The sequence below is a fragment of the Lipotes vexillifer genome, unplaced genomic scaffold (genome assembly GCF_000442215.2).
Source record: "Lipotes vexillifer unplaced genomic scaffold, Lipotes_vexillifer_v1.1 scaffold961, whole genome shotgun sequence".
Taxonomy (NCBI): domain Eukaryota; kingdom Metazoa; phylum Chordata; class Mammalia; order Artiodactyla; family Lipotidae; genus Lipotes; species Lipotes vexillifer.
In genome coordinates, this window is record NW_006776468.1 from 311,962 (window position 1) to 330,325 (window position 18,364).

Genomic DNA, 18,364 nt, shown 5'->3' on the forward strand with positions numbered 1-18,364 from the left:
AAAAACAAAAAAAAAAAAAAAAAAAAAAAAAAAAAAAATAAAGCTACTATGAACATTCATGTTGAAGTCTTTGTATGGATATACGCTTTCATTTCTTTTTGGGTAATACCTATGAGTGGAATGGAAGGATCATATGCATAGGTGTCTATTTAACTTTTTAAGGAACTGCCAAATGGTTTACCAAAGTGGTTGTACAACTTACGTTTCTACCTGCAATGTACAAGAGCTCCAGTTGCTCTTCATCCTTGCCAGTCTTTCCTACAGTCAGTCTTCACTACAGCTGCTTTTTGTTTTTTAAATTTTAGCCTTTCTCTTATTTGGTTTTAATTTGCATTTCCCTAAGGACTAATGATATTGAGCATGTTCATGTGCTTACTTCCCAGCAGAATATCTTCTTTGGTGGAGTGTCTGTTCAGATATTTTTCCATTTAAAAAAATGGGTTGTTCATTTTCTTATTGTTGAGTTTTGAGAGTTCTTTACATATTCTGGATGCAAGTCCTTTATGAAATATGTGATTTGCAAATATTTCTCCCCCTCTGTGGCTTATCTTTTCATTCTCAATAGTAACTTTCACAGAGCAGAAGTTCTTAATTTGGTAAGTCCAATTTATCAACTTTTTTCTCTTATGGATTGTGCTTTTAGTGTTGTATCTAAGAAATCTTTGACTAACTAAAAATGAAAATGATTTTGTCCTGTGTTTTCTTCTAAAAGTTTTATAGTTTTAGCTTTTACATTTAGGTCCTTGATCCATCATGAGCTAATTTTTGTATATGTTTTACCGCTTGTTGAAAGACCTTCATTTTCTTCAACTGAATTGGCTTTGCCCCTTTACTGAAATAGATTGGCCACATATATGTGGATCTGTATTGGGACTCTGTTTTCTTTCAGTGATCTATTTGTGTATCTTTACACCAATAACCCTTTGCTGATTACTATAGCTTTATAATAAGTCTTGAAATCAGGTGGTGTTAGTCATCCCACTTTATTTTTCTTTCACAAAGTTGTTTCTGGCTACTCTAGGTCCTTTGAATTTCCATACGAATTTCATAATCAGATTATCGATTTCTACTCCAAAAAGCCTATTAGGATTTTGATTTGGATAGCACTGAATCTAAATAGCAAATTGTAGAGAATCAACATCTTAATAATACTGTCTTCCAATCCATGAGTGCAGTATGTCCCTTTTATTTAGGTTTTCTTTAATTTCTCTCAGCAATGTTTTACGATTTGCATTGTATATGATTTTCTTGTACATATTTTGCTAGGTTTATTCTCAAGTATTTCATGTTTTCTTGATGTTATAATGATAGTTTAAAAAATTTCAGTTTCTGATTGTTCGTTGCTGGTATATTGAAATACCACTGATTTTTGTATATTGATCTTGTACCCTGAAACATTGCTAAATCTGTTATTAGTTCTAATAGCTTTTTGTAGACTCCATAGGATTTTCTACATAGACAATCAATGTCATCAGAGAATAAAGACAGTTTTACTTCTTCCTTTCTAATCTGGATAGCTTTACTTCTTTTTAGTGTTTTATTGTACTGGCTAAAATCATCGTTATGATATTGAAATAGAAGAGGTGAAAGTAAACATCTTTGCCTTGTTCTTGATGTTAGGAAGAAAACAGTCAGTCTTTTACCATTAAGTATAAGGGTAGCTGTATTATAGATGCCCTTTATCATGTTGAAGAAGTTCCCTTCTACTCCTAGTTTGTTGAGGGTTTTAATTGTTTTTATTAGGAATAAATGTTGGATTTTATCAGGTTCTTTTTCCATATTACTGAGATGATCATATGGGTATTCTTTTTTAACTCTATTGGCATGGTGAAATACAGTGATTGATTTTTGAATGTTAAACCAGCCTTGCATTCTTGGGGGTAAACCCTACTTATTACAATATATTATCCTTTTTTATACATTATTGGATTCAATCTGTTACAATTTTTATTAAGAATTTTTGCACCTATGCTCATGAGAGATATTATTCTGAGTTTTCTTTTTTATAATAGTTTTTTGTCTGATTTTGGTGTGAGGATAATGCTGATTTTATAGACTGAGCTGGGAAATACTTCCTCCTCTTCAATTTTCTGCAAGAGTTTATATAGAATTGTTATGTTTTCTTTAAATGTTTGGTAGCATTTACCATTTAGTCCTGGATTTTCTTTCTTTTCTTTCAAAGGTTTTTAACTACCAATTCAATTTCTTTGAAATTTGTTTCTATTTATTCTTTTCTTTTTACTGTGGTAAAATATACATAATAAAATTTACCATTTTAACCATTTAAGGGTACAATTCAGTGACATTAAAGACATTCACATTGTTGTGCAATCATCACCACTATTTCCAGAACTTTCTCATCATCCCAAATTTGTAGAGAGATACTTTGAAACTATGTAAATATCCTGTTTCTCATCAAATGTTCAACCACTAGTTTAGCATCTATTGCTATTTCTTCACTGTGGCTATTCTAGGTAACTTATATAAGTGTAATCATACAATGTTTGTCTTTTTGTGTCTGGTTTATTTCACTTAGCATAATGTTTTCAAGGCTCACCCATGTTGTAACATATATCAGAATTTCATTCCTTTTTATGGCTAAATAATATTCCGTTGTGTGCATATACTCCATTTTGTTTATCCATTCACCCGTTGATGGATACTTGAGTTATTTCCAACTTTTGGCTACTGTGAATAGTGCTGCTATTAATATTGGTGTACAAATAATCTGTTTAAGTCCATGTTTTCAATTCTTTTGGGTATATACCTAGCTAATTCTTATTTATTTTTGAGTGAACTTTGGTAGTTTGCGTCTATGAAGAAAGCAGTCTATTTCATTATGTTGTTTAATTTATTAGCATAAAGTTATTCATAATATTCCCTTATTAACATTTTAATGCCTTTAGAATTTGTTGTGATGTCACTTTTCCCATTCTTGATATTGGTAATTTTTGTCTTCTCATTTTTTCTTGATCAGTCTGGACAAAGATTTCAATTTTATTTATCTTTTCAAAGAAACAGCTTTTTGTCTCATTGATTTTGTCTGTTTGTCTATAGTTTATTTCATTGATTTCTGTTCTGATCTCTATTATTTCCTTTCTTTTGCTTACTTTAGGTTTCATTTGCTCTTCCTTTTCTGGCTTTTTAAGGCAGAATCTGAGATCACTGATTTGAAACCTTTCTTCTTTTCAAATATAGGTATTAAGTGCTAAAAATTTCCTGCTAAGTAAAGCTTTAGATCCAATCCACAAATTTTTATATGTTGTGCTTTTTCATTCAGTTTAAAATATTTTCTAATTTTCTTGTGTTATTCTCCCTTTGTCCAATGAGTTATATGGAAGTGTGTGGTTTAATTTCCAAAACTTCGGTGGATTTTCCATATATCTTTTTATTATTGATTTCTAATTCAACTGTGGTTGTCTGGAAAAGATTTTTATTTCACCTTTGTTTTTGAAAGATATTTTCACTGGTATAGAATTCTAGGTCAAAAGTTTTTTTAAAAAGTACTGTAAAGATATTTCTCCACTGTCTTCTGGCTTACACTGCCTCTAATGAGAAACCTGCTCTCATACTTATCTTTTGTCCTTTTTATGTAATGTGTACTTTTTCCCTCTAGTTGCTTTTAAGTAAGATTTTCCCTTTTATCACTGGTTTTAAGCAATTTGATTATGATGTGCCTTGGTATAATTTTCTCCATATTTCTTGTGCTTGAGGTCATTGAGCATCCTGGATTTGCAGTCATCCTTATCCTGCTTGGAATCTGACACTCCATGCCAGGACACTGCCACCCCCACTTCTGACATGGATGACTATTGTCAAATTTATTACTTTTGTCAATAAGATTTGTGAAAAATGTTATCTCAGGGTAATTTTAATTTGTATTTCTCCAGTGAGGCCGAGCATTTTAATTGTTTAAAAGTCATCTGTATCTTCTTTTCTATAAACTGATCATATTTTGTTCAATTTTTGTATTGGTTTTTTGATCATTTTTATATTGATTTATCTGTATCTTTTATCTTTTCTACAATGGGCATGCATTTTTTTTTGCAATAAGAAGATACAACATAAAGTAATTTTAAATTTAAAACGTGCTTTTAAAAACTCATGTAGTTTCCTGGTATCGGAAAAATATTCATAATCCATGGTAGCTAGTATTTTATTATAACTTCTCAGGGGCTTATTTTCACTTCTCTTTGTGATAAAACCTACATAACTAACATGGAGTATGTGAGCTTAAAAGCCTGAGTCACTCTGGACTGCCTATCTTTTGACCAGGGGCCCTAGAAAAATCATAAACTCTCGTATCTGTAAAGAGATCTGAAGCTCCATCACTTCAGTAGGTTTTCCAATGGCCCTGGGAAGCTGACAGGTCATTGACAATGATCCCCATTTTATAGATTTTTTTTTTTTTTTTTTTTTCGGTAAGCGGGCCTCTCACTGTTGTGGCCTCTCCCGTTGCGGAGCACAGGCTCCGGACGCGCAGGCTCAGCGGCCATGGCTCACGGGCCCAGCCACTCCGCGGCATGTGGGATCTTCCCGGACCGGGGCACGAACCCGTGTCCCCTGCATCGGCAGGCGGACTCTCAACCACTGCGCCACCAGGGAAGCCCCCCATTTTATAGATTTTTAAACCAGAGGCTTAGAAAGGTAAAGTGACTTTATCATATGGAAGGTTAGATTTAGAAGTTACCTTAAAGATGATCTCATTCTCTGTACTCAGAGTCCTACAATTAGTAACTACAGCAAAACTTTGGCTTGGACTCAGGTGTTCATTCAAATAGCAGTAATCAAAGTGAGGATCCCTATCACTTTAAGTCCTTAGGGGAGGACAGATAGCTTCCCTGGGCAGGCATACTGGGGGTGCTGGAGCCTTAGGTCTTTCTATGCTCACCTTTGGCAGCAGTCAGCATGGTGGAGGCCAGTTCACACTGCTGCGATTCCAAGTGTCCAAGCGTGAACCAGCGAGGGTAACGGCTGGGCACCACAGATACCATATGGTGAGGGTGGGAAGTGTCGCCTGCAGAAGTTGAGTTTTCTAGAACAGGTAACCTAGAAGACCCAGGGAGAGTCATAAGCTATCACCCAGACCCTTGCCATTTGGAGCCACCTTAGAGCAGCTTGTTCTTTGCTGGGGAGGAATTGGGCAGGAAAGGGTTAATGAAGAACTTTGAAGGTTTTAAAACCTATGGTACCGTACTTTATATGAGGTGAGTGCCTGGGCACTTGTAGAACTCAAGCTGAATAGTTCTTACTGCAAATGGATTTGAAAGACAGTTCAAAAACCATAAGATTATTTTTAAAAGCATAAGAAATATATGCCAAGTAATCCTCAGCAGTCCTTTTTGGTTGAGCTGAGGAGCTTTCTCAGCCTTATAGCCTAACTAAAATTCTTCTTCTGTATGTTCTGCTGCATCCTAGAGGTCCACCTGCCTGAACCAAGGATCCTATTCTAGTTTGGAAACAGGATGCCCATAGCTCATTGTTCTCAAGTCTTGATATAGAAAAACTTACTTCTACTTCCCCAGATGTATCTGGTGACCTGTGCCTGGGAACCATTTCTCAGTTAGGTATGGAAAGGCTCAAACCCCTTGTGAAGCTGCCAAACTGAGCCCAGAACAAAGAGACTCAGGCCTTGGGTGCTCCATATCTGTTAAAAATTCAGAGACTTTCTCAGACAGTTCACTGAGAATGCAGCCAGGGAGCAAGTGCGTCACCAGCAAGGCATCCCAGATAGGAATCCTAGATCGTATGAAAAAATCTGAAGCATTTTAGGGCAGGCTGATGGCAGGTCCAATAGAATAGAGAAAGAGTGAAAGAGAAGAAAGTGAGATAAACAAAGAAAAAGAACATCTGAGACTTCTGGTTTAGTGGAGGCATTTGGGCTAGGAAAGGGCTACCCACCTCATGGCACGTAAGGCTAATTTATAGGACAGGTCTGGATCATGAGGCAGTAGAGCTGAGAACAAATACTTGGCAAAGGTATGCATGGGAACACTCTCTCGGTGGATGACTTCTCCCAGACCGCTGAAGGGGCCTCCTGCAGGAAGAAGATAAGCCAGCCAGTTATTTATCTGTATGCTTTTATTTGTCTGTCTTGAGCCTTAGGATCCCACATGTGTTTGCTAGCCATAAGAACCTTCACCATACTTTAACGTCAAAAATGTTGCTATACCTGTGTTCTGTTAGAGAGGGGAACCCAGAGTCACAGGCCTAAGATTCGGTGACAATAGCCCCTTCTCTACTTACCTTCCAGGAGTAAGATGCACTGCTTCTGCAGTGTTTGCACTAGCTCATCATCCAGCTGCAGCTCCTGGAGTCGACTCAGGAGCTGCTCCTCATTACGGCACACCTTGTCCTGCGCGTAGAGGCCTTCAGGCATCACCCTCTGTTGACCCATCCCCATCAGAGCAACTTCCATGGCCAATGACAGGTAGGACTCACTGCTGTCTGGGCAGCATGCAGCCACAGGCACATGCTGGTACACAGGGGCTCTGCTTTCATTCACATCTGAGGACAACAGGGCACCGGATTCGGTAGGTCAGGCCCCATGGATTTTTCTGCCTCTCTTCCCCCCACACTTTGGAATATAGCTTGGTCAAGAGCTAACACAGGGAAGCTGAGTCAAACACCAGAACAGTAAGACAAATACACTGAAAAAAGGTTATACAGGGTTACAGAGATTCCTAACTCCTTCCTAATGCATTATCTGGCTAGGCCAGCTGGGGAAGAATACAATCATACTAATCTTTTGCTAGAATGTTATGTAATACTATAATTATCTATTTTTGTGTCTGTCTCGTCACTAGAATGTAAGAACCTTAAAGGAAAGAGACTTCATCTTACTGCCTGAGGCATCTCCAGGGCCTGGTATGTGGAAGGATCTAAGTGTATGTCGATGGTAAATAAACCCCAAGTACAACTTCAGGTTTTCAAGATGTAAGTGTCCTTGTGCAGATGAAACAGACCAAAGATGATGAGTCCTTTTTCAGGGGATCAGAGGGAAGATAGGGTAGCCCCTACCTTGCATTGGGGCCACCCCTTGTATCTCTACCCACAGAAATCCAAATCCATCCAGTTAAACTATTACTTTTGTGACATTTGCAACTTTTATGTTATTATTACTTTATATGTTCCACCTTTGGGTTCAAAGTTTCAGGAGGAGAGCACAGGTGTAAAAGCCAGAGTCTTAATTTCTTTCCTTTCCCCTTCCTCCATCTGGTAAATATTTATGGAAGACTATTAAATGGGAGTTATTGCCCTAAGTGCTAGGATCACAATGATAAGTCATAATTTCTGCGTTCAGGGACCTGACAGTCTAGTAAGACATACTTACTTGTAAACAGATTGTAATGCAGTGTGCTAAAAACCGTAACAGGTGTATGTATACAATACAGTGATAGCATAAAGGAAAGAAGAATCAGTTCTGTCTCAAGTCCTTGCTACTTTGAGACTTTATTAAATTACTTCCCTTTTATTTCTGTTTTGTAAATTTGGTACAAAACCACCATAAAGGAGAATGTTCAAGGGGAACGTGAGAGTATTACGCAAGGTATACACACGGCTGATGGAAGTTTTTTCCCCCTTCCAGACTCTGAGGACTACTCGGCCTCTGACTCTTCAAATCCCCCTAGCCCTTCTTATTCCCCTTGGATTACTCTTTAGGCATTCACACGGTAGGGAAATGAGAGGAGCAAAGGAAGACTGAGGCTGGCACAGTAAAATGGGTGAGTAGGACAGGGCCAGTCCACAGAGTGGGAAAGGAAGGTGGGAAAGAGAGCAATCCCAAGAAAACCTCTCAGGGGAGGTCCAGTTTGGATAAGAGACCAAAAGGCTGCAAGAGGGGTAAAACAGCCTCTGTCATGGAGGAGAAGAGAGCTCCCAAGGGCAGTTTCGCCTTGCCTTGGGCTGACCCCTGTACCTGACACTTCCAGATAGCCATCATCATTCAGGCGGCAGGCCTCAGTCAAAGTGAGAAACAGGCAGCCAATGGGATCCAGGGGGTGGCCCACCCAGCCTTCTAGGTTTGTGATTGTTGTGGTTCCTCTCTGCAACAGTTCTGGAAACAAGCAGGTCAAGGTTTCAGAGAGTGATAGAGACACACTGCTCTCTGTCCCTGCCTGGTCTCTCCATTAGTCTCTTCACCAGTCTCTTTTAGACGTTGGCCCTGAAACTCAAAGTAAAGCTTCCCTCACTGTCTTGCTTTGGGTTGATGAGACTGGTCACAAGCTCATCATCCAGCTCTGAGGCATGTGGTATGCATTTAGGCTGCCTGCTGACAGCACATACCAGATCTTAGTGGATTCAACTGTCCTGTGAGAGAGGCAGGCCAGCATTATTATTCCCATTTTACAGATAAGAAAACTGATATTCATAGAGGTAAAGTGAGGCACTCCACACAGCAAGGAGAATGACCTAGAATCCCCTAGCCCCTGTAACACCAGGAAACTTAATGAAAATTAAGTACTAGGCCATGCAGCCCCTGAGGATCCTCATCAGCCTCAGCCTAAGGAGTTAAGATGGCTCTTGATCACTATACCTTTCTTCTGATGCTTGTAGATTTCCAGCTGCCGTTGCTGCTGCAACCTCAGAGTATTGATAATGGCCACTGTGAGTCTGAGGGCCTCTTTTGGGTAACCATGGGAACGCAGGGCATCAACCCGAGCACAGGCTGTAGGCACATGCTCTACCAGATGAGAAGAAAATATTTTGATTGAGTTAAATTTTCAAATCAGGAAAATTCATGCTTGACAAAGGGAGACTGTATTCAGTTCAGTTCCTCAAATTCAACCTGACATCTACTGTGTACCAGAAATTGTATTTTATCTTTTAGGGATAGAAAGTTGAATAAGTCACACGTACTACCTCCAAGGAGATACCCTGCAGCCCCAGTGTAGTGGTTTGGTGTAGAAAGGGACAAAGAACTAGGATAATAAAATGTTGTACCTCTTTGTGAACATGTACTACAGGAAGGCAATGTAGCAACAAACTGCCTTTATAGAGGGAAAGGCCTCATTTGTTTATTAATCCTATGCTTCCTGAGAACCTATTAAATGCCAGGTAGCATGCTGGGCAAAGCAGCTACAAAGATGAATACGAAATGGTCACGTTCCTCAAAGTGCTCACAAATGATCCATAAACGGATCATTATAAAACAGTTGAAAAGAAATGACATGATAGAAATATACACAGAAAGAAAATAATATTTGAGCTATATCCTTTGTAGGGCAAGTAATATTTTAAATATGTAGACAAGCAGGGAAAGGCATTCCTGGTTGCCTTTATATATAACATATAAACAGAGGCATATAAGTAAAAGCATAAAAAGTATTCTAGATAACATCTTCAGAGTATGGCAAATAGTTCTGTGTGGAGTTAGGTTATGTGGCTAGAGATAACCTGGAAAGGTAGAGTCTGGGATGTTAAGAGCTTTGGATGCCATACTAAGGAGTTTGGATTTACCTTAGGTATAACAAATGACTACCAAAGGCTTATAAATGGGGAAGTGATTATAATGAGATTTACGGTTTATTTTGTGATTTCTTTTAAGATAACATTAAAAATTATACAAATAATTATAGACAATTTGAAAATACAGATAAAATTGAAAATAAAGATTGGAGATACCATTATTTCTAGTTTCATACTTCATTTTATGAAAAAAAATATATCCAGACTTTTCTATTTAATTTTAATAAAAATGGGATATTTTAATTATTGTTTTGTAACTAGGTTTTTCCACTTAATAACGTATTGTAAGTATTTTCCCGTATCATTACACTTCTATAACATTAAAAATGATTACATATCATTCCACTGAATATGCATACTATCCATTAAGTCAATCAATCCCTTATTGTTGGACATTTAGATTGCTTCCAATTTTTCTCCTCTGTACATTATACATCCATGCTCTAATAAGCCCCATAACTTTATGCATATTCTTAGTTAATTATAGCTCAGGATAAATTCCTAGAGGTAGAATTCCTGGATCAAGGGCTATGAATGTATTTTAAAGGCTTTTGATAAATGTTGTTGAAATGTTGTAAGCATTTACATTCCTACCAGTAGTATATGAGACTACCTCTCCTACATGTAACCTCTCCTCTACCAAAACCTAATTATCTTTATTTATAAAATTTCTGACTATTTGACAATCGAAACATGATAATTCAGTGTTGTTTTGATTTGCATCTTTGTTTATTAATGAGGTTGTATTTTTTCTCATGCTTGTTATATATACGTTTTAGAAGTGTTAGATCAGAGAAGAAGAAATATAATCAAGGGGAATTTCAGGTGGATTCAGCAAGATCTTGTGAAAGACAAAGATATGGGGTGAGGGGTGGAGGTAGGGAATTGGGAGATGATAATAAAAATGTATGCCATTGACGTTAAGACTCAGAAAATGCGTATTTTTAAAAAGTGTCTAGTTTGGAATGGGCATTCTGTAATAAAGTCAAGAACAGATTGACAGAGGCTAGAGGAGGGTTTAAACTCACAATGGAACAGCTCTATTCTGTTATGATGACGGAAGGAATGAGGCAAGGAAGACAGCTTGGTGACAAATGCAGATAGTGCCTTAGCTACTAGTACAGAGTAATTTAAGTTTCAAAGTTCATGCCTTTTCAGCAAAATATGTAATTTCAGAGTAGATTACAATGCTGCTCAGTAACTGCTGACTAAGAGAGCCTGTGAACTAATGTCTAATGATTTTGTTAGTACTCTTTCAGATTTACTAACTCCTTTCCCCTCCCCAAACTTAGGAAACAATAAAATCCCTCTATTTGAGGTTACTGTACCTCATTTGTACATATGCAAATCGCCCAGGCTACACATAAATACCCTGAGGCCCTAGTCAAGGCCCCAGAAGATCTGTATGAAGACTGTCCAAAGTGTAGTTGTGTTGCTGGTACCTATGCAGGTGGCTCACTCAAGCTTGGCATGAGGTGAGAGTGGGCTCTGAAATTCTGAGAGTAAGACAGGTACACTTACCAAGCCACAGTGGCTGGCCTTGGGAATTAAAGAGTAGTCTCTCACTTTCCTGCTGGCAGGCAGGAGCTATATATACATCACTGCTGATTATTCGCTGTAAGTGGCTGTCCTGCCAATGCAATTCACGGCCCTCGATGGCTCTAGTGAACACTGTCCGTCTTGGTCTGGATAAAGAATCTGGGGAAAGAAAGAAATGCAGCAGTTCAATGATGGGTAATCTGAAGCTCTAGCTCGTGTGTCTTCTTCAGGGTGGGAGGAATGGCAGAAGAATAGTGTATAGTTAGTGACAGCAGTCACTCTGCCATCTGTCTGGGTGTTCATTGTGTTGCTTCTTTATTGGATAGCTTTTAGTGTGTCTGTGCCCTCTATGGGAAAACCTTTCTACACAGATCTATGGCTGAAGACCAATTTCTCCTAGGACCCAGAGCCACATGAAAGAGAGGAGGGACAGTGGTGCTCAGCTGCTCAATTATGAGGATACAAACTGCTTCTATAGAAGCCAGAGGAACAGAGAGGCAGGTAGGTAATGTCCCTGGCCAACCCATAACCTGTTTCTTTTACAGCATGACCCACATCAGACTAAGTACTTCTGTGACATTGATATAAAAGCTGAAAAAGAGCTGAAGCCCTGTGTATTCTGGTATCTTTATCACACTAGTGTCTGCAAGCTTACAACCTTGTTCTCCCATAAGAAAAACTGATGCTGACAAAAGACTAAATTGTTTTCTCACTGGAGTCCTACCATGCCATCTCTCTTCAGGAAAAGGGCTGCAGGGAAACAGTAGACAAAGTAAGCTCAATTCTTCAGGGTGGTGTGTAGGAAGACCAAATGGAAGATACAATCATAAAATGTGGATATAGAAGGACTCATGGAAGTGACATTTAAGGAAATAAAAACATAAACGATCATTTAACTCTCTGCCAGACTAAGAACAGTTGAAACTATTCTGGGATCAAGAACTGAAATACAGGTATTTCCAGAGATGCCCAAATGAGTTGTGCATCTACTGAGCCTGTGCAAAAATACTGGGAGGGAAAGTCAGAGGATTCAGACTGAACATGAAAGAAATGAAGATATTCATCTACTAAGCAAAAGTCCTTGGAATCTGGTCATCTCTTCAGAAACTGGTATATTCCTTAGAGTGCAGGCTCAGAGGATTAAATCAGAATAGCACTGACAATATTTACTGAAATTGCTTCTCCTTCATGTCACCCCTCAGTTGAAGCACAATGACCCTTCTACTGGCTGCAGTCGGAGCCCCTCTCCTGCTAAACTGAGAATCCACCATGGGTCTGCTCAGCCCACAGTGGGGATTAGGCTCCCAATATGTTTTGTATTTCATGAAGTCAGCAAATAATGACTGCCTATTACATGGCAGGTACTGTTCTAGGTATTGAGGATATAAGAAGTCCTTGGCTTCATGGACCTTTATATTCAGATGGGGAGAGACAGTTAAATGAATGTATAGTATAGTAAATATATAAGATGGTTATGAGTGCTAAGGAAGAGACTAAAGCAAAGTTAGGGAGAAAGGCAAGTTGGTATTGGGTGGGGGTTATTGTTTTATATAGCATGGTTTTTAATAAGGTAACATTTGAACAGAGACCTGAAGGAACTGAAGAGCAAGCCTCAGATATAACTAAGGGAAGAGCATCCTAGGCAAAAGGAACAGCAAGTGCTACTGGTGGGAACATATTTGGAGTGTTTGAGGGTAGTGAGGAGGCCAGTGTACCTAGAATGGAGTAAATAAGCAGGAAAGTCATAGGAGATGAGGTCAGAGAGATACTAGGAAATCAGACCATGGAGGGCCTTCTGGGCCATGAGGCAAAGATGAGAAGCCACTGGAGGTCTTTGAGCCATTGAAGGTATATGATCTGATTTGCATTTTAAAAGGACAACTGGCAGCAGTATTGAGAACAGACTTTACGATGGAAGCAGTTAGGAGGCCACTGCAATAATCTGTGAAAGATGATGGTAATCTGGTCAGAGTGATAAGCAGTGGAGGTGATGAGAGCAAATGAACCCTGGATATATTTTGAAGGTAAAGGTAATAGGATTTGCTCATGGATTAGATCTGGGATGAGAAAGAGAAGAATCAAGGATGACTCCAAGGTTTTTAAGATAGACTTGTCATATATGGAGACAGGGAAGACTGCAGGAGGAGCAGGTTTGGGTGGGGCTAGAGGGGTAAGAAATCCTACTGAGATCCTATTAATATCTAAGCTGAAGCATCAAAAAGGTAGATGAACATGTAAATCTGGAGTTGAGAGGAAAAGTCTGGGCAAGAGATATAAATCTGGATGTTGTTAGTATATAGATGATTATTAAAACAATGCAATTACCAGGGGAGTAAATATAGAAAGAGAAGTGGTTTGATAACTGAGCCCTGGATACTCTAGCATTTTAGGTTGGGAAGTAGTGGGGAGACAGTAAAGGAGACTGAGAAGGCGGGGCCAATGAAGAGGAGAACAAAGAGAGCAGTGTCTTGGAAATAAGGTGTATGAAGGAGAGAGTGATCGATTGTGACAAATACCGCTGATAGGTCAAGTAAGGTTCTGACTGAGAACTAGATTTAGCAATGGTTAGCGTTAGTGATCAGTACAAGAGATGTTTCAGTACTGAAGGGATGAAAGCCTGACTGGAATGAGTTGAAGAGAGAATAAGAGCAGAAGAAGTAGAGAAGATAAATATATAATATTCTTTTGAGCATTTTTCTTAATTCTACCACTTATTTCTACTACCTCAGAGAAACAAGGTGGTAGACAGAGAGTCATGTGGGGTCAACAAGAATGTTTTTTGCTTTGTTTTGTTTTGGGATGAAAGATAAAACAATGTGCTTGTATACTCAGAGGAATAATCCACAAATACCTGTGATGCAGGAGACAGTAGAGATAGTTCCTGGGGTGATGTCCTAGATAAAAGGAATAAGATCTCAAGAACAAATGGAGGGTTTGCACTTAGACAGAAGCACAAACAAAAACAGCAGAAGAGGCAGAGTAGATGGGTATAGACAGAAGCAGATGTGGTGACAGAGTTTTGGAAATTCTCTTCTGATTGCTTCTATATTCTCAGTGAACAGAAAGCAAGTCTTCAGGATGAAAGTGAGGATGGGGAGAAAGTATAGAAAGTTTTAAGGAAAAGATGGTGTGAAATAGTAATTTAGAAGACTGAAAGAAGGCATAGACTAGGGAAATGTAGTTGATGTCTGGACAATACTATGGACCCACTTGAGATTAGTGGTCATAAACTTAAGATAAGACCAGTTATCGTAGTCATGTTTCTCTCCACCATGTTCAGCTGTGCGGGTGTGAGCACTGAGTAACTAGAAAGTTAGACTGAACTACTAAGGTTAGGGTTTTGCTATGTGAGTGTAACTAAGGGAATGAGGGGGTTGAGTATGTATGCAAGGTAGTGATTATAATGATGCACCAAGGAATCTAATCGGGATAAGAAGGAAAATGAGGCTACCACAAGAATGAAAAAGTGATAGGATCAAAATTCCTAGTGGGTCAAAGAATTACTGGAACTGGAATACCAAAGAAAATAACCTAGTAAGACTGGTGGTGCTAATTAGAGCTGCTTGAAATTGCGATTGTGAAGAAGGTGTAGTTATTGGTAATGACAAGCTAAAGCTTGTATGATCTTGGGGTTGCATAGCTAAGTTATGATAGAAGACAGACTATTAAAAGAGAGGAGGTCAAAGAACTGAAAGACTAGAATACTGAAAGTACCATCTATGTGGCTATTTAAATGACCAAGAATCATGATAGAAGTAGAGGCAGAGAGTAGTGTTAGTGAACCAGTAACCAAAACTCTTCAAGGAATGAGGGGGATTGCCCCAGAGGTCAAATGACCAAAACCTGGAGGGCAGCAGACAGCATATTTTAACAGCACTGACTTTAAAGCTGGGGGGTATTTTAGGAAGGAGGGTAGGACAATGATGTAGAAATGACAATGAAGAATAAGCAGGATGCCTATTGCTCCATCAGGCCCAAAGGTAAAGAGATGTGAGAGATAAATCAGCCACAGCTTGAGAAGACTTAAGAGGAAACAGCATCCTCAAATATACTGTCACCAGTATACTGTGACAAGGAAGAAACTGCCAGACTGGAGGCATATGTTTATACACATGTGACTCTCTCTATGCCAAACCAAAGTCAATACTAAAAGGATACATTCCTGTGTTGTGGAGGTTAGATGAATGCCAGCAAAGGGTAGCTTCAAGTGGCAAAGTTGTAGGCTTTTCATCTCTCATTACCTTGGTTGCCTTAAATACACTGATAATCAATTATGGTACAGTAGATGAAGACCAAGCAAGAACAATAATTTAAGTGATTTCCTCCTAGAGGTTAAAAGTATCAGTAGATTTATCACTTAAAATAAAAGGAAGGACATGTAAAATCAATGTCTGATAAAATCTACCAATAAAGGATCCCCATGGGCTAAAGAGCAATCAATTGCCAACAGCAAATGGCCTGAGTTAGATGAACTAAAGCTGATGTGAATGTCGATGTCCAGTGATACCTGATCAGTGGGCTCAAAAGGTAGAGGGTACAATATCACTGTACTGGATTTGTCTTAAAATGGAGCAAGAGTCCTAGCCATATCTCGGAACGATGACCCCCTCCTAGAAATCTGCTGTATAAAAATTTGAGGAAAACAGAGAAAAGTAAGTAAGAAAGGCAATTGTCAGGACATTTTTTTAAGTTGTTTTTTTTTTTTTTTCTCCCAGGTCTTCTATCATTCCCTTGAGGTAGGTCTTCTGAGCTAAAACCAACCCCAACTGAGGCCAAGATCCATTAGTCATGAAAAACTTGAAGGGTAAAGAGGATTCATGAAGAGGGCTCTAGGAATTTAGGCTGGGCACTGTAAGGACACTCTAGATGTGGAAAAGGACAGCATCCTCAATGTCAAAGATACAAGCTTACCCTTATTTAAGGTTTGGCATTTCAAGACAAACAAAAGAACAGGCTTTTCTTATTTAGGATAACAATTCTGACAGTCCAAAAGTTGTCCAGCCACCTTTGTTCTCAGGCTTTACCCTCTGACCTTTTGGAGTTCCAGGCATGAAGACGCTAAATTGATATCTGGCTCACCTGAACGGTGACTGGCATTCTGGGGAAGTGCGTTGGTGATGTTGGGCAGCTCATGCCCATAGTTCCCATCCTCCAGGGGACAGACATCCAGGTCATTCCACTTCTGCAGCTGCTGCAGCCAACAGGATTTTTCCTCCAATTTGCAATGTGGATTTAAAATGATGCACACCCATAAGGCCCCTGGAAAAGAAAGCAACCCACATTCTTGACATCTCTCCTTTGATGTATGTCTAAGCCTTAATTTTTAAGTTTACTCTTTTCTTCCATTTTTTGTTGGTAGGAAAAGTTTCCAAAATATCAGCTTTTCTCAATATAAAAAACCAAATCTAAAAAAAAAAACAGCCCCATGGCTTCCCTGGTGGCGCAGTGGTTGAGAGTCCGCCTGCCAATGCAGGGGACACAGGTTCGGGACACAGGTTCGTGCCCCGGTCTGGGAAGATCCCACATGCTGCGGAGCGGCTGGGCCCGTGAGCCATGGCCGCTGAGCCTGCGCATCCGGAGCCTGTGCTCCGCAATGGGAGAGACCACAACAGTGAGAGGCCCACACACTGCAAAAAAAAAAAAAAAGAAAAACCAGCCCCAAAACCAAATCTGCTAAAGTTTTCAGAAATGCTTATTTTTTCCTTCCCGAAGGTTTCTTAAAGCAGAGTGACTATCTTGATATCTGGATATATGCCTGTGATGATGAACAAGACAGATTTGGGCTTGAATTCTGAGCTCAGATCTGCAGTCCAACAAACATTTATTGAGAGAGTTCTTGTTCAAGACCTTGTATTGGAGAATAAGACCCTGTTCCTACCCTTGAGGAGCTGTCCAATGGGGGAGATAGATAAATAAACACAGTGTCATTTTAATATGATAAGTGTTAAGATAAAGATATATTCAGGGTGCAATAATAGCACAGAGGAAGGGCATTTAGCATAAGAAGGAAGGTGCTCAGAAAAGGATTTTAGTTGACCTTGGACTTTCTGAGCTTCAAATCCCTCAACTGTAAAACTGAGATCATAATGTAAAGGGCCTAGCATATTATTTGGCACAGAGTGGAATTTAGTATTTCCCTTTTCCAGGGAAAATCGTTTATTTGTACTTGGATTTTGATACTGTTGATCAGCTGTGATGCCTTAAAACTAGCACATTCTTGGATCTTCTCTGTCACTATAGCAGAGTATCACATATTCCACATAACCAATGAGTACTGTTTCTTTGACCACATCACCCTTCTTTGCAAGCAAACCTTCTTATTTTCAAAGTTGACTATGTGGCTGAGACAGAAGTATTCTCAATCTCAAGTTAACAATAAGCCTGGCTGCAGAGTGTCTTAAGTTAAACATCCTTTGGGATGGTGTTACATATATAGACGGCAGTATATTCAGACACTATTTCAAGGCCCCTCAAAGTCAAATAGGAATGTTTTAAAAGACCATTTAAGCCTCAATTTCAGGTACTAACTAGAGATGATGAAAATTCATTTCTATTGGCTCAGTTCAGTTTTTCAAATCCACAGTGAAAAAGAAACTACACTATGTAATATAATAGTATTATATAATGGTGGTTCTTAAGGGGATTATAGTTAGGAGTCCTTCAAAAAATAATTATACTAAAGCATAGTAAATGCTATTATAACCACATATAAAGTGCTAAGAGAATATGTATGATGGAACAATTAACTCTGTAGGTGGGGTCAGGAAAAGTTATAACATTTGAGTTTGTCCTTGAAGAATAAACATGAGTTAATTTTAGTTAAAAAATGGCTAACTAAATACATATGCTCATCATAAGTCCCTCCTGATAACTTCACTAAAATGAAAGTAGAGGGATAAAAACAGGCATAAACTCAGACACAGAGAATGGGAGAGATGAAAGAGAAGAGTCATAAAATTGGGAATCTGGAAGGCATGTGGCTGAGAGAGAGCTGATATAGCAGAAGAAAGTTGAAAACTCCATCAAGCAGTTAGGAAAGCCCAGCAGCAGACTGATTCATGCTGCAGAGCCTCGGTGAAAGTGGGGCTGAAATACAGTGGAACAGGTTAGAAGTTTGTCAAAGGTCTCAGGATCACAGACTTCCTCCTCTATTCAAGGTAGCTCAGTGCCTGTTCATTCGCTCTCCTGGAAGAAAACCAGAGCTTTACTCACTGGAAAGATAGATTCAGAGAGGCTCTGGATTGGGAATACTGTGTACAACTGAGGGTGGGGTTTCCATGCGAAAAACTGAGGGAGTAAGAAAAATATATATATTGTACAAAGGGACACACTTACCCCCACCATCCAACCCTCTTTC

The 18,364-nt window shown here is 39.1% G+C and overlaps 1 protein-coding gene across 1 annotated transcript in view; it reads right to left on the minus strand.

Moving 5' to 3' along the window:
- The window catches only part of ZSWIM5 (zinc finger SWIM-type containing 5), a 264,541-nt gene that overhangs the window by 19,484 nt on the left and 226,693 nt on the right, over positions 1–18,364 (minus strand). The window contains exons 6-12 of the mRNA XM_007450379.1: positions 16,087–16,266; positions 10,990–11,166; positions 8,537–8,683; positions 7,919–8,056; positions 6,247–6,507; positions 5,902–6,037; positions 4,892–5,049 (exon numbers count right to left, since the gene is read on the minus strand). Coding sequence (XP_007450441.1) covers positions 4,892–5,049; positions 5,902–6,037; positions 6,247–6,507; positions 7,919–8,056; positions 8,537–8,683; positions 10,990–11,166; positions 16,087–16,266 — 1,197 coding nt within the window. The remainder of the gene's footprint in view (positions 1–4,891; positions 5,050–5,901; positions 6,038–6,246; positions 6,508–7,918; positions 8,057–8,536; positions 8,684–10,989; positions 11,167–16,086; positions 16,267–18,364) is intronic.